A 26201-nucleotide genomic window follows, 5' to 3' on the forward strand; every position below is an offset into this window, starting at 1 on the left:
CTCTCCTGAGGCGATGGAAGCCAAATGACCGTCGATATGGGAACATTCTTAAGCAACGCCTCCTGTAACTACATGTCTGGAACGAAGATAGCTGTGTCGGGTAGGGAGCAGATGGCTGGGAAAGGCTGTAACGAATTCGTGGAGCACTTCGACCTCCTGCCGGCAAGAATACATGCATAGAAAGCCTGGCTAGCAATTCGAAAATGGCGCTTTGCTCGCAGGTTCGGGAACTTTCAATGGAGCGAAGAAAAAAATAAAACGCGGCAGCAAAAGATTTTAGTTAAACTGCAGGATGCTGTCGAAATACTCAATATGCGCGCTCTTCTCAGCGAAACGCCAACAGAGCCGTCATCTGGTCCCACAATGTTCGGTGGTGCGGAAGGTCTTTCTCCTCCAGTTACTTCTAATCCTCGGCGACGCATTATCGAACGCATGCAATTTCGCGTTCCGCGTGATGAAGCAGGTCACAGCTGGCTATTTTGTAATTGGATCGATCTCGGCGATCGAAAGACGAGCCTCCGAGATGATTAGCGTTTGACCTTGTGGAGGACACCGAGTAGCCTCGGATCGAAGCACCACTCTAGCCCAGGGCCCCATTAAGCAGAAGAAGACGAAAACGACGCCTGTTTGTCCTTATTGAATCACTTGGCCCTTTTGTCCGTAACACGCAGAAGCGCTCGCGGCAATGCGGCACCTTTTGTGATCGAGGCTGCGCAGGAGGAATGATAGCCAACTGCAGTACAAATCAAGAGGCGAACAGAACGTGATAAGCTTCAGTAACGGTCACTAAGCGCCAAGCAACCGCTCCATACAAAGGTATGCGCTGGCCGAACGGCAACTTTTCGTCGGCAGTAAGCTAATCTTGACAACACTATAAGGCATTGCTTCTTAAGATGTTTCTGTTTGAATGCAAGATGGGTTTCAATATGGGCTGCTTTTATGTTGTTTTTAAAAGCTGTGTTGTTTTTGTGTGTCGTTTATTGGATGTTACTGGATGAAGCAAGAGAGAGAGAAAGGAACAGATGGAAACAGAGGGACGTTAGCCAGTTCTTTGACCGGCTGGCAACCCTGCCTTGGTGAAAAGGGGTTAAGGGGAGTAAAAAAGAAAAGGAAGGATACGCAACAGAAAAAAAAAGAAAAGAAATAGGAAGTAAAGGCAAGGAGAATACAACACTGCATAAAGTCTCTCTCTCTCTAAGACACAATTGTAGAATATATATGCCATGAAAATTAAAAGTCACGGGAGAGAGGCGTTATTGCAGGAACTCACTCGAGGAAAAGTAGAACGCGAAAGGACACCGTATAGGCTGTTAGCCTCTCACTCCTGCTTTGCAGCTTATTAAGTACACTGTCATGGCCGTTCTCGTGATCGCCGAATCCACTCTTAGCCTTCTCCTATCGTTACCATCCATCCATACTACATGAGTGCCAGCTTCACGCATCATGCCATAAGCGGGACGGCTATAGCAGTAACGCAGTTCGTGCCTGGCGTGGGTGCTAACGCAATTGTAGGGCTGCAGCTGTATGGTGAAATTGTTTTGTAATACCCGAGACATGCGCTTGTTTATTTAGTTTACATGTCGCATTCCCCACTTCAAGCGTAAATCGCCAATCTTGAGCCGTGTTGCTCTAACACTGTAGTGACATGGCCTCCTCCGTATTCGGAACTAAATGGTTTCAGGAATCCTTTCATGGTCAGAATAATTATGCAAATTATTTCCGAAACAATGTCCTTACTGCAACAATGTCAATGTCGGCACAGCACAACATCGACACTGGTAGCATTGAAGTTCTGACACTGCTCAGTACTATCGTGCATTGCATGCATCTGCATGTTGTTTTTGGGTGTGTTCTCCTAAAGTTGAAATGGCGCAATTGGAAACAGACTGCTTTGAAACGCGACTCCCTGTCCTCCAGTAAACGCATCTCTGTCTGTGTTTTGTGTGCGACATGCGTGAAACTATGCACTCGTTAAGACACCGTTTACAGTAAACGCATGGTGCACGTCCCCACTACTGCAATAAATGCATCTCTCAGTGTGTAGCAAACATTCACTGAATCGTGTAACGCAATAATAAGTTTAATCGTTAAACCTGCCACAATACCTCCCTTCGGCTATGTTGCCTTTCTTGGAGCTTTCTTTTTTTTTTCTTGCGAGAGACAACAAGAAATAGAGGGAAAGTATGGAGACTCGTCACACGGCGGCTGTGGTTTGCTAAACTGCTTAATCTGTGCGAAACCATTGCAATGCGAAGGACATCATATGCATGTGAAGTAGGCGCAAAGAAACTAACTTGCGCCCATATAATGTGTATGTGACAAACCTACCAAATTAGCTAGCTTACACTCGTTTAACTAGTCTATATATAGATGAACCAACTTCCAGTACCAATGCTCACTGTGTGCATCGTAGGATGTGCATTTTGCGGTGGCTACTGTTATGTAACTGTCATTAATAAAGAACTAAGTACTGTCAATACACTCGTTTTTATAAGCTTATTATAAGCTCCGCTGGATTATACGCTCAACCGTGAACGTCTTTTAAAATTGTCTGGAGAGCGACGCGTCTTGCGACCTTAAAATAACCTCATTACAGGACATTCGCTCGCTAAATGCAAAGTCTGCCTTTACACTTTCTGAGTTCTACGGCCGCTCTTACGTACTTATAAAAACACTATAGCGACGTCTGTATAACTTTCGTATTAGAGAAGTACGCCTTCGATCGCTGTGACGTAACATTTTAGTAACGTTACTGCCATGACTCACTCATAGCTAACAGCCATATTTAGCTTCATTCCGCAAAGTCGCCGAGGTTCGAACGGTATTTTAGTAGGGAAACTCTGCAGTGAAGAAGCATTACGAGGGCATGCGTCTTTTATGCGATTGCCAGTAGCCTGGGCACGCATAAAGCGCGTATTCTGCACATGGGGATTCTGATGTACGAAAAAAATATGAAGCCAGTTCATATCTTCGATACACTGTGAGCAAAATAGACTTTTTCAGACGACAGTCGCTTTTCAAAATTTTGCATCTGTTGCGAGGTTAAACATGAATAAGCCGGTTTAAAAAAGCCGAAGCAATCGTAGTCTTAAAATAGCCCTAAACCGGACACCAAACAATGAAACTGCGGAGCCGCCGTAGTAGAGTAGTCTGAGAAAGCGTGCAATGACGTTTATCGATTGTCCCAGACCTGATGCACCATAGGGAACGGAATTGTAAGCCGGGTTGCTTAAAAGTCAACAAGGCCCTTCAAGCACGAATGTGAAAAGCGAAGATCTGAATGTCGTATATTGCCTGCAAACTATAGAAGTGCTTTAGAAAACGTACGTGTCTGAGGAAACCCCATTCGCCACACAGCCAATAACGTATAAACAAGTGAGCTATCTACTAAAGCATTCTGCACGCAAAAGGCACTCTCCACGCAAAAGAAAAAAAAAAGGTACTTAAGGCCGTATTCAAAAATCTTCTTACGCAAGCTTTGTACGCTGCAGCAAAATTCAGCCATGCGATGGGATGCTGGAAATATCATCAACCAAGATGTCTCGCGAAACCAACGGCAAAGAGCACTTACGAAGAAAAAAAAAACTGTGCGAATTTAGCCTCAGGTTACTTAAGGGATTCAGATCAAATCTCAATTTTTTGTCGAAACGAAAATCACTTGCGTAATGCTGCAGAAGCAAGATATAGGGATGAGCTACGACCTAATGAGATGAAATGAGTTTATAGCAAATAATGGAATCGAGACAGCAGTCTTTACAAAATAAAGAGTCACTATAAACAAAGCCAGAAAGATCTTTGAGTAAAACTGGGGCGACTGAACGGGCAATGTCCTGTGCGCGAGATTCTTCGATACGTGACCTTTTTCTGGAAAGGAAGAAAGGAGGCGAAGCATCGTGTATCACGTGTTGGCCGACTGCTACAGGTTTTCGAGGGTAAATGTTTCCAAGTGCTCGGCAATGCATTCATTTCTGCCCTACAACACCGCGCTCTCTCGCCTCTCTTCTCTCGCTCGTCTTTCATCTCTTTTCTCTCTGGCCCTGTTTCTCTCTGTCTCTGTCCTTGCCTTCCCTGTTTTTATCTCCCTGGCTTCCGCCTATCTGCGACGCCACGATGACTGCCAACCTCGCTGCCTTTTCGGCTGACCACCGCTGCCGTGTCGGCCGGCAAGGAGGCGCCAAGTTCACCTGGCCGCCCGCACAGGCCGGCGGTCCCGCTCACGTCGGCGGCGTTCTGGAGTCGAACGCCATGCCGAGCGTGCCTACGTATCGGCCACCGCCGGGCACTCAGAGGGTGACCGCGGCCCCGTCGACCCCTAAGTGGGGCGCCGGCCAGCCGCTCGGCGCCCCGCCGGGAGGGCCCTTCCGGCCCTCATCCCCATCCGCGTCCCCATACTCGCCCGTCTCGAGCCCAGCTTCGTCGCGACCACCCTCGTTTGTGTCGTCGTCGCCGAGCCCACTGTCGGGCTTCGGCGGCGGCCAGCAGCAGCCGATCGGCGGCGTCAAGGTACCGCCGCCCACGGCGCCCAAGCCGATGTCACGCGCGCCGCCGACCAAAATAGGCAACGGCGGGCCATGGGCGCCCGTTGGGCAGCCCGCGCCTGCACTCGCCACCGGTGCCTCATCGGCTCCTTTTACGGGCCCCTCAGGTCTCTCCCAAGGAGCGGGGTCCAGGCCGGCGCCCAAGAGAGGCCGCGGAAAGCTGACGCAGGCCATCGGAGGCAAGATACCCATCTGCTCCAGCTGCGGATCGCCCATCAGGTACGCACCTCGGGCACTCAATGCGCCCCAGGGACGCATGTTGAATATGTGTGGTGAAAGCAGGATCCAATGAGCTCAAGGAGGGGTCAGCTGGAAACGCGCATCTCTGTCCACTGCTCCTCATCGGGGTAAAGAGCGCTGTGAAAGTCGAGGAAAAGGAGAAAATGATAGCAGGGTGCGGGGCCGGGGCACAATGCGATCTACTGTACTATACACAGCGGCTGAAGAAGGTGTCAGGGGTAAAAATGGTCTCCAGGCCGTCGTGAGCTGCCCGGCTACGTTGAGACGTTAGTGTGTGTGACACACACACACACACACACACACACACACACACACACACACACACACACACACACACACACACACACACACACACACACACACGCACACACACACACACACACACATATACAGAAACATAAAAAAGACGCGCGTGCGAAGCAATCTTATTTACGTTTCGCTTGGGGTCCGAGCTTCAGCAGCCTGATGAAGCTCGCACCCCGAGCGAAACGGAAATAAAATTGCTTTCCACGCGCGTCTGTTTGATGTTTCTGTGAATATTTCACCGGACCTAGAAACCCCTTGTTGTTTTGATATATATATATATATATATATATATATATATATATATATATATATATATATATATATATATATATATATATATATATATATATATATATATATAGCTATAACCGATACAGTACTTCTTGGATTTTATGTGTCTCAATCCAAACGTTTTTACGTTCTAGTGCTGCCCGTAACACACATTGCAGGCAGGGTTGCCAGGTTTGGCTAATTTGTGTCAAATAGACTACTTTTTCAAGCTGTTGGCGGGAAACAAAATTGGCTTGGCTACTTGGCTACTTTTTGGCTACTTTTCACGTGTAGCTTGGTAAAAGTTGCATGGAAATGTGTGTAGCACAAAATATGCAGCAACTTTCGCAAATATTTAGGACACCGGCCGTGTGACCATGGCACTTCAAATCTTTTTATTCAAGGTTTTCCGTTGTCATCGTCAATACGATGCGGGCGCTTGCATTTCGTCCAAATTGATCCAAAAGTTTGAATGTTGGCAGCTTCAGCTGGAATGGATCTGCAAATGGAAGCTATAAGTGGGTAAAACCAGCTGTCGATTTATGGAAGATATATATCTACCAAGATTTGTCTGGCTGAAATCCTATGGCGCATCTGGCAGAAAGAGCAATGAAGCTGCTGGCCGTGCCGATATCATAAGCGAAATTTCGGTGAGTTTTCTTAGTGACAATCTTGACCAAACTTACCTTAGAAAAAGAATGATGGTCTGCTGGTAAAAAATCCGGTTCTTAAGATAAAGTTCGGACTGCGACTTAGTAACGTCACCAGTTCCAGCTTTTATATCTCTCCAGAAACTATTGTCAAAATTAACTCAAACGTGTACACTTGAACTTCAGCTCCAATTAGAATTGCCTTATATTCAAGTGTGTGGTGGATATTTAGCCATAGTATAACATGTTAATCGAAGCGCTGACAACTTTATTCCTTTATACATGTTCCATAATTTTTGTAGGCTCCTAAACTCACCAAAAGCAGCTTTAGCTGTGACAATGAGCTTACAATAACCCGATAAAACGAGATCCAACATTTTTACATTATGTGACTACATTTCGGCGACTTTGCGGCTACTTTTCGAGCTTTTTCGGCTACTTTTCGCATGTGTCATCTGCGAATGCATGGCGCAGCAATATCGAAGCTTACAGCCGGCACCAGCATTGGAGCCGGCTTGTAAGCTTCGATATTACTGCACCATACTACTGCAACTGAATGGCAAAGCTATGCTAAATCGTTCCATATCTCGGTCGGTTATTATTTGTGACGTAATAAGTTTAGCTTGAAATATGGTACAAAAAGATAATAAACAACGTTTCGTTGTAGCTGTAACTGTATACGTTGACGTCATGACCTTTCTGCTGTGAGTGGATGAGTGAAAGCACGCCGACCCAACGGTTCTTTCATCACCTCTGCTTTCTTCACCTCAGCGGTACGGCGTACTCCAAAAGGGTATGTTCGCCATGGCTCCGTCGTTACCTTTAATTAAGCGTGAAGCAATTGCTACTGAATTCACAAGTGCCTAAACAAACAAAGCAAAAGCGACAAAGAAGAAGCGGCAATCGCATACGCTTTTATATACTTTGATCTCTTACAGTAGCCAAGAAAGTAACGTAACGGCAAGAAGCGAACCACGCACACTAAGCACCGCCTTTTGACTGAATGTCCTTTGCAGGGGGCCGTTTGTGACAGCGCTAGGACGCAATTGGTGCCCGGATCACTTCTTGTGCTCCAACGGTAGCTGCCGCAAATCGCTCCAGGACATTGGCTTCGTCGAGGAGCAGGGCAAATTGTACTGTGAACACTGCTACGAATGCTACATGGCCCCAATCTGCAGGAAGTGTGGACATCGCATCAAAGGCGTAAGATTGTGCCTTCAGCTTCTCGTGAACTAAATCTAGACGGGTAATACTGCATAGCATACAGCAGACCATTCTTACCACTTAAGTACTTTTTGTCAGTGAAAAATATTTCTCACAGAATGCGCAGTAAGGGTCTGCTGCAATCAGTGGTGAAATAAAATCCGGCAGAATTCATGCATCGTGGGAATCACTTTCATGCGAAGCAGTCAATGAGCCTTTATGCCGTATTTTTCCTTCGAGCTAAGCTTTACGAGGTGTGTCAACGGCTTTCTGTTAATAAGTAGTTGTGCGCATATCGTGAGCTGCACTTGGATGTAAGGGTAGCTCATGGTCCGACGAGACGTCGGCGCTCACGTTAGAGCACGACATCACTATTACCCACAGGTCGGCAAAACTGTGAAGCTCACTTAGACTCACTCATGAATATTGCCTTTAGGGTTCACTCGGACTCATTCGGACACAGACTCACTGAAATTTTTCTCAACTGGACTCACTCGGACTCAAACTCACCGAAATATTGCTCACTCGGGCTCACTCAGACTCAGAATCACGGCTCAATCTGAGTTTGAGTGAGTCTGAGTGAGTCGACTCATGAGTCCGTTAGCGTATAATTAACTTTTTTTTGGGCATAGTGTCAAAGCTCTTTAACATCAGTATCTCATATTTGGTGATCTACTTGGCGCGTTTTGACCTCATATCTTCAAATACAAGTTTTCTATGGTTACAATCCTGTAAGAACATTTATATTGAAAGAGATGACTCTCACGAGATATTTTTATCAAGAACTTCCCGTGAAAGATATTGCCGGAGTTGTCAAATCCCCCTCACCCCGCCCCCCTCCGTAACTCACGCCTCTGATCAATAAGTATTGAGATGTCGTGTGAACGCTGGTGCTTTGAAGTATGTGTGAGTAGACGCGAGTATAAACGTGAGTCGTCTCATAAGGCTGATAGTAATGGTGAAGTTGAGTAGATAGGACCATAGGTCGGCAAAAAAAATGTGTAGCTCACTCAGACTCACTCATGAAATATATATTGCCCTCAGGGCTCACTCGGACTCAGACTCACCAAAAGTTTCCTTATCCGGACTCACTGGGACTCAGATTCACGAAAATGGTACTCACCCGGACTCACTCAGCATCAGACTCACGATAATAGTACTCAGCCTGACTCACTCAGACTCAGACTCACGGCTCAATCTGAGTCTGAGTGAGTCTGAGTGAGTCGACTCATGAGTGAGTTTGCCGACCTATGCTATTACCGCAACGAAGTGCTACGCTACGGTGCGATAATGTTCATATCATGAGTAGTAGAGAGGGAGATGCTGAGATTTAAAGCAGAAATATCGCAGCCCCTTTTTGAGGAAAAGCTTCTACGTTAACGTTTTTGGTAAGAGGAAGTTTCAGCCCCTCCTGATGTTGGCTATTTTATTAGCACGGAGGCCGCCATCATGTAAGAAAAAACACGCACCAAGGAAAATATTTTTGAACTTGGACCCCGGTACTTCGTATACAAACTATGGGACGGCATTTTTTTTTTGTTAGAGATTCTTGACGTAATTTCATCTCTTTCATTAACCTCATCCTAGGAGATTCACGCGTTCTAAAAAAAACTTCTGTCGTTGGTCTCATTTCTCCCCGCAGGATTGTCTGAACGCCCTTGAGCAGACCTGGCACCCCGAGTGTTTCGTATGCACGTACTGCAAAACGGCTTTTGGAAACAGCTCATTCTACCTCGAAGACGGAATGCCCTACTGCGAGAAAGGTCGAGTATCTCAACTACCCACAAACCTTCCTCTGAGCTAAGGCAAGATAAAGGCATTGATCCCTATGTATGATTGAACAATCGAATGCCGCATATTGCCATGTGTTGCGGTTTGTTTCCCCGGCGATTCTATTATTCAGCCTATGCCAGAAGAAAATCTTAAGTTAGGGTAGCCTTACGTTAATAACTTTACCAACTACGACAGTGAGTCGGCTGCTGTAGAGTTCTGTTTCGGAGCATGACATCAGCGATTTAATACTCAACTTCTGCCTCTCAGTTGACACAATAGAGAGTGACTGTGTAGTTAGGTTTGGGTGCAAGTTAAAACGGTCACATGTGGCCAAAAGTTAGTGCGAACTGCCTACCGCGACGTTCGTCACTAGTCACGTGTAGCGTTAGGTCGTTACAGCTCCTCCTATCATTCCTCCTCTTATCATCAATATTATCATAATATAGTCACATGCTTGTGGCGGTGAAGAAACAAGCAGTGAAACTGGTGAAGCTTGAGATATTTATTAGGCGAACTTGTGCCCAGAAAAAGGGATCCAAGCACGGTCGTCGCTCATCAATCATCGGTCGTCAATAATCTGTTTGTCTGGGAAACACGTCGGCTACTATACATGACTGATCGAACATTCCAGCACTATTGCTGGTACTCGCGTCACTTCCAGAATAAATTCAATTATTCGCGTCGCGCGCTCAATCTTAGCAGAACATTCCAAAACAATCGTGAAGGTTCCCATACATTCTGGCGCGGCCTGCGCCGAGCGATAGCACTCGTTTAGCCAGTGATACACGGTCACAATAAAAACAAAGCAAGTAGGCGTAAAAAGATCATCATTATCTCACTAGCGTTCAGACCTCGCATAATAATAATATCTGGGGTTTAACGTCCCAAAACGACGATATGATTATGAGGGACGCCGTAGGGGAGGGCTCCGGAAATTTAGACCACCTGGAGTTCTTAACCGTGCACCTAAATCTAAGTACACGGGCCTCAAACATTTTCGCCTCCATCGAAAATGGTTCAGGCCTCGCAAACGACGCGTCAATGAGGTTGCCTAATTTTTGCGTTTATAGTAATCACCCCTCTCTATCTCGTCTGCTGAACACGCGCAACACGCATTAGGGAACTTACCAGGTGGATATTATCCCATGCCTTACAAAAGTAACGGTTTAAATATTTGAAGACAGAAGAGGACATAAAGATACTCTGGGGTGCTTCACGTTGCGCACTTCGTTGCGAACGCGGGGGGAACGAAATAAAAACTAGTATGTGGTTAGCGCGAAGTGCTCTACAAGGTTAAGTTATGAGTTGTTTTTTTCAGGAAAGCCTTTACATTGATTTAAAGTAGCCTGCCAGTCTCTCTAAACAGCAGCAGTAATTGCTGAACCACGCCAAGATGAAAACATATCGCTTTTCAGAAGAAGTACGCATATGCCCAAACGTTGGCAGGTTGGTACTGAGAAATTTGGGACATTAAATGTGAATGTGGGCCACTGAAAGATCACAATGCATGCCGGGAGATTTGATGGTGTTTCTGCTGTGCGGAACAATTTACGGCTACAATAACGCTGATGACCTTAGATACCGTTATTGCCAAAGCATAATTATGTGGCTCACGTGAATCGCACCGACGAACTAATTTTCACATTATCAGCAAGTGCGATTTCCGTTCGTCGACGACTAAAATGAACGCGGCGCGGCTTCTCCCTACCAGCCGGTTTTCATCTATACTTTTGTTGTCTTGCGAAGACAGCAACACTGAAACAACTTTGTGGTCGCCTCGAGACACGCTGTGTGAATATGCAAGCTGTATATAGACTCCGTGGGCAAAGCAAGACCAATGAATTTCTACCGACAAAGTGTATAGTTTTTTCGCAAACCCTTTCTCCGCACAAAAAAAAAGTGTATTTAAACTTGAATGCTTTCTATCGCTCGAACTCTACTCGTGTAGCTCTTGTACATGCACGTGTAAACCTGCTTAAAGAATGGAAGGTACAGGTGTGGTCAAAAGTTCTGAAGCCGCTATCGCGTATAATCCTATATATGCCAGCGCGGCGCAGCTGAATCAGTATACGTTAAGCACCGCCGCCGAGTTGGCCCTGCCGTTCGCGCCACCGAAGCAGAATGTCATCACCTCCGCAGAGACGAGACGCGCACGCGTACGACTTCCTCAGGTTCTTTCCCCCCCCCCCCCCCCCCCCCCCCGGTACGTTGTCCGAGCGGATACTCGTATGCTCACTCTCTCCACGAATGTTCACAAAGTCCTAAAAACGTGCTACGTGAATAAAAAAAAAAGAGAACGAAGGAACATTTTCTTAATACCTGACCATGAGTTCAGTTCCATGCAGCAACACATATGAACAGGTCAACCAACCTTCAAAGCTCACGCCTATAGTCAGCAAGAGCTAATAAATCGTTGGTGTGATCTGCAGTCATCCTCAGTCGATTTAATCGCAAACCTTATTTTCGTTTCTGCAGCATTCACCTTGAGAAAGTCGATCTGTGTAAGTTCGTTTTATTTCGGTCTATGATTTATGACAAAATTGATGAAGCGCGAAGTGGAACTGACGCCTCACATCGGGCTTGAATCGACCTCCCCCCACCCCCCAGCCCCAATGTATCCGAAAATCTAATTATCCTCTTGGAATCGCAGACTGGAACGAGCTCTTCACCACCAAGTGCGTGGGCTGTGGATTTCCGATCGAGGCCGGAGATCGCTGGGTTGAGGCTCTGAACAACAACTACCACTCCCAGTGCTTCAAGTGCACGGTCAGTATAGTGGGCATGACGCACCGGGCTCTACCGGCGAAATTCAGTGCACGAACACTTCAAGAATTGAGTAGATGAAGTAAACGGCGCCGTTTTAACGGAAAGCGTTTGTTAGTATACCGTCTCGGCAGTACAGTTTTAAACCGCTATGGAACGAGCCTATGCTTTCCGTATCCTTCTGAAAACCTTCTTTTGGACATTACCTTTAAGTTTATTGTATTCGTAGCATATCGATAACACATTTCTAACTAGCATGAGGTCAACGCGTACGGGCACAATAATTGAGGATGAAAAGGACATTTTCAGGTAGCGCTTCAAAGCTGGAAACCTTATTCGCGCGGAATTTGAACTACGCTTTGTGGTGGCTCAGAAGCCGGGCGTTACGTACAGCTCGCTAAACAATGACTCCTTCACGCAGAGTAAACGTAACTTTTCTTGGGAAGGATACAATACACTGAAGTTATAGTTGAAATATCTAAAAAACTGAAAGAAAAAAGGATTGCATTTTCACGATTGCACACACGCACAGACATATAGAGAAAGAAATCATTGCTAGAAGAAAGGACGAGATTGGAAGGACAGCGCAACGCTGTCCACGTGCAGGTGCTCGTCCGTCTTCAATCACTGCTTTTCTGTACTCCGGGACCGTTTAGGCCGCCAGTCTATTTCGCTATGTTAACTAGTAAGCCGTCGACGGCGTGACAACGTTCGTGGTTTACGGATACAGGCATATTTACTGCTATAGCGCTATGGTCATTGCGCACTTCCACACATCTGATTGATTATTTCTCGTCACTTACCTTCCACAGATCTGCCAGAAAAACCTGGAGGGACAAAGCTTCTTTGCTAAAGGAGGACGACCCTTCTGCAAGGCGCACGCCCGCTAAGCCGGCCTCTTGGGCAAGAGGATAGACTCAGCGCCTATGGGGCATTCGCAGGGGCATTTGGAGTCATCAAGCTTCAGCTAAAGAGATAGAGAGAAAGAAACAAAGACATCGATAGCCCGCGTTACATAACTGCGTGAAGCCGATTCTCCAGAAAAAAAAGCGCAAAACTAGGAGCACACGCTTCACAAGAACGCCTCGACGGGCAAGCTAAGCAGCTCGAGCGAATTGAAAGGGGCCCATTGCAATCGTCTTGTTGGCCGCGGGACTTTGCGCTTATTAGTTTTGCTGGGAGCTGCTACGCGCTGGGGCTGAAAGTTGTTTTTCTTGTTTTGTTGTTTTACATGATGTCATATTTTTCTCTTCCTCTATCTGTCCTTTAAAGATGAGCAAGGAACGAAACCGAATGAAGAAACTTGCTTTTAATATATTCTTCAGCCGACACATTCTGCTTGCGGGAGAATATCGAAGCGCGGTTGAATTCGACATTGCTTTATGGTACTACTATACGGGCTGTAATGGAAAGAAATAATAATATCACAGTAATGTCTGGCGTTATACGAAACGTATAAGCGATTTTTTTCTCTTTTTTTTTTTTTTGCTATGGCGAAAAGATGATGAGGAGGGCGACGTTCTTTGCCGACGTCTCATTCGCCACGACAAGACTGGCCTCTGGGCAACAAGAGAAGAGCCGGTGAAGAAAGCTGCCAAGCTAACGAGAAACGACTGAAGCTTCGTGAAATAGTGATTTCTTCACAGGGCGACACGCTAGCTTCATGACATGACAAGAACGTTTTTTTGATCTCTTAGAAATGCCATGTTTTCTGCTTGCATGAAGCAACGGGATAGGCAGAAGAGCCTCGTGCACATTGCATCAGTTTATGTTAAAACTATTTCTCTGAGCGAGGGAAAAAAAAGAAGCAAGAAACCGCGTGTTTGGCGAATGGTTAGCTTCTCTTCTGGTAAAGCTTCAATGCAGGCACAAGACAGACACATAAAAACCAATCAGGAGGCGCCTTAATAACGCTATTCTCTTTTGCGCCTGCACGAGGCGAGCGCTGTGAGTGGCTTAAACATTTATCTAATCAACATCGTGAGAAGGAGGATGCTCGAATAAAATAAAAATGCGCGAACGATACAGTGCTAAAAATGAAACAAGTTGAAAGGCGATTTGATTCGCTTCGTGGAGGCGAAGCAACTAAGTAAACGCTAACCAGCTCTCTAAACTAAAGCGTACTTAACGATTAGGCGCTGCATTCGTCGCGTTTCACCTATACACTCGTTCTTGTCTTTCTGCTCTGCTAACGTCCGGTGTGCTGCATTTTCTTGTTTTCGTTTTTTTTTTTTGCTGGGTCACGTACCCAACGGAAGTTCTAGTCGTCTTCTTTGTTACTTATTGTTGTAGGCATCATTTATTGTATTACAGCAACCATTGTATCAAGCCGTTGGGAAGTCATCGTGAGAAGGCAAAATACTTAAATGCGTCAGCTTACTCCGTCACGCTGTCCTTTACGTGCCATACCTTAACAGGCGGCACGGACATCCCATCCCCCCTCTCTCCATTGTTTCCCCCTCCGCGAGGCTCGTGTTTTGTGTCTCAACGCTGATCAAGTGTGTACAACGAATAAAGCTAATGCCAATAACTGTTACAAAATATTCTGTCTGCTGTTTATTTCGTCCTCATAACTGGTTTTGTAGAAACTAATACATGGCGGTGCGGACTACGCAGACGAAGTTACTGCATCTCGATACTGCCGTGCGGCCATGCAAACAAAATAAGAGAAAGCGAAAGGAAACTTGGTAGTAAAGCTTCAAGAAGCCGTCTTTTGTACCAGATGAAACATAATCGAGTCCAAAACACGCCTTCGATTATTCAACATTTCCTCGCTTATTAGAACTAATGAAAATCGCAGTAAAGAATACAAGGTTCCTAACACTATCAAACACAAGGGAAATCCCATGTTTGTAATAGAAGGTAAGTCTAATAATGTGTAAGCTCGCATCGGTTCGAAGGGATAAAAACATGGCGGAATTGGTCAAATGCATGCGTACTATGGTGGTTACCTTGAAACGGTTTTGAACCAAATAAATGCGGGAGTGCATCACTCCTTCTCTGTATCTAAAAGTTAGGGTACTTATATAATGAAACGGCTAACGACTGGGCCTCTGCTCAAAAGTCTCTCGATATCTAGATGTACAAAGTGACGGAAATGGGCAATTGATCGATTGCGACCAACTCTAATTTGCAGAATAAGAACAGCATCAGCATACACCCCAGCGTGGACATCAAAAACTGGGCGAGGTACTCGTCAACTGAACAGAGAGAGTTTAGAAATTGGTGACATGGAACACTTCATTTGGTCCTGCCGACTCTTTAATATACAAAAGAACCTGTTGTAAACAGCCTACAAAAAAGGAGGGTTTCTGAACACGCCTGTGCAGCGCATAATTTACCCCGAAGGTGACCAAGGAAGAAGAAGAATAATAATAACTTTATTTATAAGGGTTTGGGGTAAGGGGTTATAAGCTCGACGTGCGGGTCCCCATGTCCATGGCTCCACTGGATGCTGCCGCCTGCCTGAAGTGACCGAGTGGCGCTAACTGCACCTCCGGGCCAGAGCTGGCGAGCTGTGGCCCGGAGGCTTCACGCCTTCTAACCGGCTATCTGCGCGACACTAAACTCACAGTCATTTGGTAGAAAACTCATGAACAGTGAAAGGAACGAACAGGCCGAGCAAGTGCCGACCACTGAAATTACTAACCTAACCCTGCCTGCAGATACTGAGCAAACGAACCAACCAATCATCGCTTGCCTGACGTACCTGCCATTTTCAACGGGTGTAATTAACACACATACTTCGACTGGCTGGTATTTTAGATGAAGAACTTTGAACGAATCGTCATCGAAGCATTACATTCCACGCTTGTCTTTCTAATGACTGCCGACTCACTGTCCGACTTTTACAGCGAAGCTGCATATATGGCCAGGGGTCCATGCATTTTCTAGTCCGTGGGCAGGTGGCTAGTTTCCTCAGGCTACTTTTCAGCGTGGCGGTAGTTATGCACGCTGGACGCACTCTGCCAGTACAAGCGCGCGCCTCCGGGCAAGAGCAAATAATAAAATGATAAAAAAAGGTCCTATGGCCTCCATATTTTGATATAAGACGACTTATATACTTATATTGTCCGCGAAAAAAACTTTTTTCAGCAATGAAGTCGTGTTTAGAAGTGAATCCAGCTTTAAAAGGATCGATGTAAGCTTGGTCTTTGTAAGATGGCTTTCCTCCATTAAGTGTTGCAGCGAAGCCCATTCATAAAGCAAAGAAGTCGGCGCAGAGGGGCGGCAAACCCCACTCAAGGTCGTGCACGAAACGCCGCTCGCATGCGGCAAACCAAAAAAGACGACGCACGTCGCAAAGCGGAGAATACAGTCTTCTAGGTGGACTTGGCGAACAAACGTCACTTAATGTGCACCTCGATGGAGGTGTCGTCGTCAATTTGTCGTGGTAAACTATGCACAGTGGTTTAAACGTTGATGCGCACGTTCACAACCCGTCGTGTGCTAAACAGCTTCGCTGGTCATTCACCTTCACAGAGTGGAATAGCCAACAATTTTTTGTTGAAGATTGCATTTAGGAGTGTCTGTAGTGTCAATCAAGGATTTCAATGCGGACGTCCCATCGAGGGAAGTGTCTGAGCTCTTACTACTGTTACGTGAAGTCATCTGAGTGTCTTCCGAAGTGGCAGAGATAAAAAAGAAACCTGCACTCCCTCGGCGTTTTGGAAGACGCAGACGGTGAAATAAGAGGACAGCAAATAAACAAGTGCATGGTCAGCTGGAAGAAAATGCCAAGGACGAATCAGTCGGGGAGCCTTGAAGGATAACTAGGAATTAAAACAGCGCAAATGAGAAAGGGCTAGTAAAAGAAGGACACAGACGACAGCGTTGACTCAAAACAAGGTTTATTCGTCACAACCAAGCAATACATGTATATACTTGCACAATCTATAATAAAAGAAAGAAGGAATGATAAAATGATGAAGTGACGATAAGATAACCCGCCTATCATCATCACTGTGCAACGTGCACATCGCGCATACAAACGCGTGAAAGAAAGTAAATTTGCTTGTCCGATAGAATGATAAAAAGGTATACGCTAACGCACACGTTGCCATAGCCTAGCCATTTCTAAAGCCCCGAATATTTGCCGTGTCAGCGGGTCCCGATGACGTTTGAAAACAACACAATGCTCAAAATCTGGAATACAGCCGCAGTCCCTGCAATGCATTCTGAGATGATTCAGGTGCTGCCGAGGAAGCGTTGTAAGCATGGTCTCTTAGACGCCAATTCAAACACCGACCCACTTGGCCGATATAGCCCTTACCGCAAGACAGGGCAGCGAATACAAGACCCCTTCAGTGCAAGGAACGAATTTACTCCGATATTTAGACTTACAAGCGCGGTTTTCCTGAGCACCTTGGTTGACGGCCCTGCATTACCTAGCCAGCCTCTCTGGGGCAGAAAAAACACATCTGCACGGCATATTCCAGCTATTCTTTTGAGGTTGTGAGCTACGCCGGGGATATTAAAAATGATGACAACATTTCTTTTGTCTCGTCCCTAGTCACTTTTACGAATTCGAGCGGGCGTCCCTGGGCCCATTTTCTTTTCCTTCGGCACACGCACAGCAATTACTGTGAAAACATAACAAAGGAAAACCAGCGTTAGTGAGAAGTTCAGTCTACGTATTAAAACTGAACAGAATCTTGTGACGGACAGACCTTTGTAGAGTGTGTGTGTAGCAAGTCTTCGCATTAGCCCGACCAACAATTTTTGAATGTGCAGATCGAAAAGGGAGCAACGGCTTGCTAGCACGCGGTTCATTCATAAAGAGGCTTGCCAGGTTGTGTACGGGCCGTCAACCTGGCGACAGCGATCGCCCGTAAGCGTAAATACAGGAATTCTGGTGGTATTGGTGGTACCCTTCTAGCGTTGTGGTCTACGCACGGATCCAGGCGTTGATCCAGGGCCCGATGCAAGGTGTACCGATGCACTTCAGTCACTTCGCTCACCGGTTGCCTCGTATAGGCGCACGATGTCGTAGCTTGACTTGTCCCTATTAGCTAGGTTTGCAGTTCGTGCACAGCGCAACAAAGGTGAATCATGGTTCTAGAGAAAAATAAACCTCGACTCAGCATTGGTCACGCAGCTCACGTCAAAGCAGAGCACGTATCACGCCGACTGAATAATTCCAGAATACCGACATCAGCCAACATTGACAACATCAAACTGAAAGTCGCCACAATGGCGTATTGCAGATTTAAGCTGCGCGCAGACTTGTATAAAAAAACTTAAATCCGAGGACCCCTGCTAATATGTCCGCGCTTCGGTTGAGATATATGGGTGCTCCATAAAATATAGTAACAGTTTTATAAAACTCATACGAAAGCCCCTGAAGAAGTAAAACTAGTTATTTAAGTGTCCGTGATCCGACCTTTGCCTGGAAACGTGTGGTTTGGTCCACAACGGTAGAAAGCGCTGCAATCACCGTGGCTTTGCGAAAACTGCGATGCTTTTCTGCACGAGATATTGTAGTGCTGACGGACTCCAAGTCGGCACTACAAAGACTGCATCGTGGCCTACCTCAAGAAAAGTTCACCAGGCAATCTCTGGCGCTCATTAAACACCTTATTGGCAAGAGCTTTAATGTAAAGTTTCAGTGGATCCCATCCCACGTTGGCATTGAAGGCAATGAAAAGGCTGACGCCCTTGCATGCGAAGCGCGGACATCTGTTCCAAAAGTAAGAACTTCTAAGACTTACAAGAACAACAAAGATGCGATACGCAATCATTTCAAGGCGATCTACAAGTTTCCACACCAAGCATGTGTAATCTATGGAGTTTCTCGTGAACAAGCGACGCTGTTGTACCGCATATGAACCGGCTCCGCATGCACCCCGGCTTGGTCATTCAAGACTGGGTCATTCAAGACTTCCCCGTTTTGTGCCTTCTGCGGTGACATCGGGGATATTGAACATTTTAACGTGATAGCGTTAAAGAGCTCGTATCGCAGAAATTCCGCCGTCGGCGTCGGCCGCCGTTGGTTGTGAGCGAAAAATCACCATCTTGTCCGTAACCGAAAAATCGAAAAAGCTGCAAATAAAATAAGTAATAAAAATGTTGGGTACGAGTGAGAATCGAACCCAGGCCGCCTGCGTGGCAAGCAGGTGTTCTACCACACAGCCACGCCTCTGCTTTTTTTTTTATTTATTGTATTGTAGCCACACCTCTGCTTGGTGCCTCACTGAAAATAACTTTCATGCTTCCCAAAAATACGCGTCCTGTATACAGGTGTCACAGTACGAGGTGTACTATCGGAGTAATATTGCGTGGTACAAGCGTACATTGCCATCGGGCGTCACACCATGTCAATATCATAACGACTAGGTGGTTTAAAGACAGCCACCCATTACAAAAGGCACACACATTACTGCCCATATTCCCTTAAGACCACGTAGTGGGTGCATCGCAACTTCGAAAAATTTCTCGCGCATAATTGCTCCTGGTTTAAAGCATGCTACCATTACATAAGACACACACCTTAGTGCGCTGCATTCGGTTAAACACTCGTAGTGTTCGAAGTGCGCACTAGGGGCAAGATGACAGACACCTACAATTCAGGAGATGCTCAGGCGGAACAATTGCCGGCCATGCAGGCCAGGCTAACCCCGTCGCTGCAACATCACCACCACCTTTCCTTTGGTTTTTTTTTTTTCTTCTTTCTACCGCTAAAATAAGAACTTATCCCAAGCTATCTCTCGCTGTCCGATTTTCGGCCGATCGTCCTTAGCGGGCACGTGGGATAAATTCGCAACACAGTTAGCAGCAGTAACAGTATTATATCCGCCGCAAGAGCGGAAAAGCTCCGGCAGAGGAAATTAGCTGTCGCATTATAAGAAACCAGTCAAGCCGTGTCACAGATAAAAGAAAAAGGCCAGTGTGATCCTAAAAAAAGTCTCGTCTCTTGAGATGCACATATGGCCACGAATACTGAAAAAAAAAAGACAAGAAAGAACAAATTTTAAACGCTGTGGTCGAGTACAAATAAGAAAAGTTTATGAGGACAAAGGAAAAAAAGCACTTTCGCGAGACTTTATTGAAAAAGAAAAAAAAACAAAGCGAAATTAGAACCCAGTAAAATAAAATGAAACACAAAACCTAAGCATTGACATAGTGGCAGCATTAAGCCGCTATTAATGACGGTTAACGATGTAAGAATTAACAAGCATCATCCTAGCGCACCCCCCCCCCTTCTTTTTTTAAATTAATTGTTAATCCTAGCTCTCTGAGCCCCATGCCCATCTAATTAAGACCCCTCGAACTAAAAGGTCATAAAGTTCATTCCGCAGGGCTGGCGACAAGTTCGTTAGCGCAGAACGTCACTGAGATCCGTAAGATCTAAGCTTCACAATTTCCATCGCCATGCTTCTAATGATCCCACTGAAAATGAGCTCTATCTCGATTGCTTTCTTACGTCATCCCCCAAAGGCGATACATTTAAAGCATATACGAGAATAATTTCGTTGTTACAAATTTTTCAGCCTCATGGAATGTATAGAAAGTACAAATGGTTTACGCTTGACGAAGATTATCGTATCATTAACGAAAATTCAACGGAACCTCCTTGAACGGGAATTATTAAGTGAGAGCCTTTCGATCCTGGAGCACCGAAGGCACTTTGATCCTATCAATCTATCCAGCAGCCTACGTATTGACACTCTCACGGTCGTTTGGTTAATGCGCAAATATTTTGGTATACGCGGAAATTTGTGCGGCATGACATGAGTGTATGACGAACATGAATGATATTCATGACATGAAAACGGCAGGAAGTGGAAGATGGAAGCTTGCGATGAAAAAATCCGTAAACAGGGGGTGGCTGGAACAGAGTTCAAGGCTGGAACTTACAGTTCCAGCCTTGAAGAAGACAAGTCCACTTGTCGAAACGTCGGCTCGAGCACCCACCCCCTGTTTACGGATTTTTTCATTCATGACATGAATAGCATGGCATGCATGTTGTCTATTTCATGACCCGAATAGCATAAGTGACATGATGGATACGTCGTGAAGTCATCGTGGTTGTTTCATTGATATGTATACCAGAATGTGCGTGCATTCATGACAAACATGTGGTAAGGAATGAGATGTGATAACCATGCATGCCATGACCTCATGAATGACATAATATTAATGGCATAAGTGAGGAGAAAGAAGATGAGGAGGAGGAGGACTATGTTAGTCGCAGGTGGATCTAGAATCGCAACATATGCAGGCGATTGCCCCGACCGGTTGCCTTCTTTCGGAATATGGCAAAAACGTGTTCACCCTTCAAAAGCGCAGCGCGGGCAGGCGAACATGAAGGCGCGCAGAGCGCGACGGAACAGTTGACATGCCTGGCGGCCCTTGAGGCGTCCGGAGTACAGCGCTGCGGGGTATCACTCGCAACGAAAGACAAAAAAAAAATTATAAAACCACATCATGCACACACACAGTCGCTTGCTGCGAAGCGTTATTAGCTTCCATTGTGTGGAAAGCCAAGGACACTAGTATATTTCACATCGTATTCTTTCTCCGACTCCTACATTAACGCAAGCCGGACCTGGAGCCCCCGCTCGCGATGACTGCAGCCTGGGCGTTAATTTAGCGTTGTATATTTTTTGAGACATAGCGTTTGCGACGTGTTCCGTGCTCCAAATTTTCCCCGGACATTTAATTGGGTAGTCAACGACTTGCCTCGTTTTATTGTGATTGCGGGAGTCTATTGTAGGGTCCCCTCGTGGTACTCCGATTGAGTACCGGCAGCCTGACTATGTGAGGGTCACGCTGTATTATCCCAACCGGTATATGGCACCAGTATATGATCTCGCACCTAATGTTAATGTTTTCCGTAATGCCATTTTGCTCGCTAGCCAGAAGCGAGACCCAAAGCAGCATTTCGCTGTATTATTTCTGCTAACCAGACATCCATATCATCGAGCTTCTCGCCCGCAACAAGCACGGCTTTTGTGCACCGCATATAGTTCCAGGAATAGCAGAAAGGGGAAGCGCCACTTGTTTTCGGCAGCTATTCCGCTGATCACATTGTCCGTATTCATGCGTTATATAGTGACAGAACAACGGCAGGGCTGGGCAAAGATACTTTGAAATTGTATCGCGATACGATACAAGATACTCAAGCAAGAAGTATTGGAGATACAGATACAAGATACTGCCGCAATAATTGTATCCGATACAATACTTGGCAATTGTATCTTAAGATACTACTTCGATACATTCTCTAATTTGTTATTATAGATCCGTATAATGTAGCAGCGAACGCCTATGCACGAAAAATGTCTTCTTGAAAATTTGCTAACTGTGACCTATTTTGTTTCACTTTAATGAAATGTCTGTCAATATCTAAAAGTTTTGCCCTTCTTGCTCAAAGTACATTAGTTTCCTTCCAAAACAATTTATTGCGATTTGCTTTAGCTCCTTCACAGGACAACTCTTTATACAGTTCGCTGACAGCGATTCTTGCTTGTCATTTTTGCAATTAATGGGAGTCGCTGCTCAGCTTGCCGACCAGCTAGCGGGTTGCCATATAATCACAATAACTTCTGTAAGAAGCCTTCGCACAATGGCGCAAATAGCGGTGTGGACTTTTGCCTTGTCCGTAAAAGACAGTTTGCACAATACCGCATATCCGGACAGGTGTACAGCAGCAACAGCGCTGGTAGCGACTTTTTTTTTGGGGGGGGGGGGACGCATAGTGTATGATAGGGGTTTGAGACCTTTCGCTAGCGGCCCCACCCGTACACATGACCATCTTCGTCCCATTTGTTTTTATTTCTAGATAAGTATGTTCGTGAGCAACACAGACATGACTGGTCTCAAGCTTTTCTTTCGTGAGGAACATGTGGTCACCATGTGCTGAAACATAACCGTGGAACAAAAACTCTATATTTCAGAATCCGCGTCCAGATATCAGTCATTCTGTACATCGGTATCGATGTTTCTCGAATTCTGACTCCAAGTCCCCTTCAGAAATGACCTATATATGAGATATGGGAAAGGCTTCCTTTCGAATGGCAACGTCATTTTGTTCAAACTGTCTCCCACCATCTTCACTGACCCGGCGCTTCGAACTAAATTTCGTGACTGTGGCCCGCTGGCTATCCGCGATGCGCAGCGCCTATAGGGGCGCCACTGAAAGCCGCGTAGCGCCGGCCGTTGGAACCGCTCGCGGGTCGCGTAGCAGACGCCTCATTTGCGCGCGTGCGATTCGCCGGTTGTGCGCGTCCCAGATAATTACTTTTGCGGCAACAGTGTGCGCAAAGGAGCCGCACTTTATAATAGTGGACATGTGTCCGATGTCACAGCTGTGTGGGACGACAATGTCACCATACGCGACAAGTGTTTGTCACAGACAATCGACAACAAGCTTCTCCTACGAAGTGGAGCTCATCGTAGTACACCGCTTTCTTTTAACGTCCCGATCACTAACGCCTGCATGCGTTGACACGTGAACCAATGTTTTTTCTCGACACAGTAGCTTCGTTTACGTGCCATGTAATGATATAGTAGATTTTGAGGGAGCGCTGTCGCACCGGCGTATATATTTCACAGGGTCGGCCACGTGAAGGGTCAGCGTTGGTAAAACTTTGAAACCAGCACGATAAACTTGTGAAAAAATAAACGATAAGCTTGTCATCATCGGTGCAGAAGCGCACAGCGAACATTCTGCACCGATGATCGCATTCCAGTGCCATCAATAGGTAGAATGCAGCCGATTTCGTACATCACACGTGTGATTCCACGGCGCTTTTTTAAAGGAGCCGTCACCTGCCCTACATTCTCTCGCATTGCGCTTCGCGCCATTCGTTTTTCAAGTGAGCCAAGGTATCGCGTCTTATCAGCAATAACAACCTCATGTGAATTGTAGTGTCTACAACGCAGGCGAGGCGACCAAGTGTAAACGTAGTAGCGTTCGCTGAAAACGTAGCGACAAAAAAGAATAAAAACACGGTAATCGTTCTAACACTGCCGTAAACAAAGCGCGATTGCTTAGCTTCTACGTCGTACAGCCGCAATCCACCGCCGCCGTCGCTTTCGCTCATGAAATGGCACCGGAAACCTGTAGATGTGCGTTCCTGGCGATTTTTTGTGTGTGCTTGAGCAGCCGACAACGCAGCAGGTATTTTTCGACATCGCTGAGGACCGCCAGAATCGTTAAATCACGATGAAGAACACATCCATCCGTGCACTCGCGTATAGACGCTCGCGGGAACACTGCTCGCCGGGCCCCGCGAACGCTTCCGAGCCATGGCGGCAGATGGCGTCGTCGGCGCTTTGCGCATCGCCTATAAGCTGAGTTTGAGACCCCTGGGGTATACGTAGATGACGTAAAAGAGCAATGAATTTTCATATTCTACTTATCTGCTGGCGTAAATGATTCTTTGTTGATAGCTCACTAACGTGTAATCTTTTAGCAATTTTTCTTCAACGAGAAAACATGCGCAACACAGAGACGTCTCAGACGTATTGTATAGTTGCACAAAGCGTCGGAGGACACCGCCGTTATTCGCGCTATTGCCGCTTATAGATCCCATTAGGTGGTGATTAGTAATACGAAAAATATTTAAGAATCCCTAAAACAGGAAAACTAATATAAGTGTATTAGAGAGGTGGTTCTGTATCAAAAATTCACATTGAATGAGTACAGAAACAGAATACAGACGGCGCCCTTAATAGCAAAGAGCATGAAGTATCGTCAACTTACCTATTAAGACAATAGAAAATTCAGTGCCTATGGAAAATTGCCTGAAACGGCTCGTTGGGACGCTCACGAGTAAAACGGAGCATTCAGTAAAACAACGTTTCTCGAATCCCCTTCCTAACATCTTTAAGATGGCTCCTAATGATTTCTATTATTATAATGCAAATTCAGTTTTGCTATTTTCCTAAGCGATAAGTAGAATGCTTTGTACTGTAACTCAAGGGACTCCTACATAATTGTATATTTGTTTTCAAAATCACCTTGGCAACGTGTAAATGGGTAAACAGTAGTAGAAATATAAAGCAGACAGTTAGAAGAATAAAGCAGAGATCTTATTTTGGGAATGCGTTACAAAAGACATACTGCAGTTACCAGACCAGAAAAACAGTACAGAGACGTTAGGTAATGTATTGGATGCAAAATTACAGCAATAAAGCACGTGTGCTAATCACCAAGTTATGATTTCATAAATTCTTTGAATAATTGTAGCAGGAAGTGAAAAATACGGTACGCCAAGATATTTTCTGTTAGGTAAACGCTTGATCTATTAGATCTACTAGTTGTGCTATAGTTGTTTGCATATCTTATTTACATATAAGTTAATTGATTGCATGTAAGTCAAGCTTTACATCCATGAGATCCTTCAAATCGCTGATATGTAAAATCCACGAGACACAAAGCGACCCCATTCTTGCACGCATCACACTTCGTTACGGAGGAAGACGCAAGAGAATCTTCAATAACGACACTGCAGCAACATCAGAATTTGCGCGATAGACGCTGCACGCAGTGGAGTACGCGGCGCAGGACAGTGGCTAAGAGCAAGTGTCACGGCACTGGCGCAACTAAAAAGAAAAGAAGTCGAAAAAACAAAAGAAGTCGACAAAACAAAAGATACGTGGGCTGGGCGTAGACGTCCGCGTGCTTGTCTTCCTGATCTTCTGCCCTCACTGGAGGACTCTGACGGAAAAATAAAATTGCCTCACAGCCCTTAGACTTGTTCAGATGGCTTAGTGGCACCATTGCCAGCTTGAGAAGCGGAGCTTGGCCAGTGATTATTGTTTCGCACGGTTGTGTTGCGATAGAAGTATCTTGTATCTTAAGATACACGATACATTATCGAATGTATCGGAAATACAGATACGGAGACTCATCTTTCGAGACGTATCGCGATACAGATACAAGATACCCATAGAGTATCTAAGATAGTATCTAAGATACATGTATCTTCGATACTGCCCAGCACTGACTAACGGTTACGTCAGTGTAAATGCACGGACGTCGTTGATCTCCCAGTGCGATTCGCAATAAGACAAATAAAAAAAAAGTTACACGTAACATCGTCCGCTGTACCCGAGCTTGCCACTCATCGTGCCACTGTAGAATGTGGTGTATTGGACACGAACAGCTTCGCGAAGGGGGACATGCTGCAATTATTACAACGCAGTCCATCAAAGTGTTCAACGGAAACTGCGCGCAATTAGTAAATCAACATAATTTGTAAACTCGCCATCGTACTGCCGATAGAACAGGTTACGTAATTTTTCAGTGACTGTTTCGTCATTGCAGCGCGACTGGCAACTATACCTGCCAGTGACGATACCTGAAGCCCAAACACCCAAGCTATAAAGTAATAATAATAATATCTGGGGTTTTACGTGCCCAAACCACGATATGATTATAAGGTACGCCATAGTGGAGGGCTCCGGAAATTTCTACCGTCCGGTGTTTCTTAACGCGCAGCGACATAGC

The 26201-nt window shown here is 45.7% G+C and overlaps 1 protein-coding gene across 4 annotated transcripts in view; it reads left to right on the forward strand.

Moving 5' to 3' along the window:
- Nucleotides 1-14284, forward strand: part of LOC119396421 (PDZ and LIM domain protein Zasp) — a 31561-nt gene extending 17277 nt beyond the window's left edge. For 2 of the 4 annotated variants that reach the window (XM_037663644.1, XM_049415950.1), the window contains 5 exons: nucleotides 4646-4757; nucleotides 7021-7207; nucleotides 8850-8970; nucleotides 11631-11746; nucleotides 12556-14284. In XM_037663644.1, the coding sequence (XP_037519572.1) occupies nucleotides 4646-4757; nucleotides 7021-7207; nucleotides 8850-8970; nucleotides 11631-11746; nucleotides 12556-12633 (614 nt within the window). In that variant the 3' untranslated portion in view covers nucleotides 12634-14284. Of the gene's footprint in view, nucleotides 1-4168; nucleotides 4758-7020; nucleotides 7208-8849; nucleotides 8971-11630; nucleotides 11747-12555 lie in introns of all 4 variants that reach the window. The other 2 variants (XM_037663637.1, XM_049415945.1) reach the window with 1 other exon arrangement.
- Nucleotides 14285-26201: the final 11917 nt, after the last annotated feature.

The sequence above is a fragment of the Rhipicephalus sanguineus genome, chromosome 1 (genome assembly GCF_013339695.2).
Source record: "Rhipicephalus sanguineus isolate Rsan-2018 chromosome 1, BIME_Rsan_1.4, whole genome shotgun sequence".
Lineage (NCBI taxonomy): Eukaryota > Metazoa > Arthropoda > Arachnida > Ixodida > Ixodidae > Rhipicephalus > Rhipicephalus sanguineus.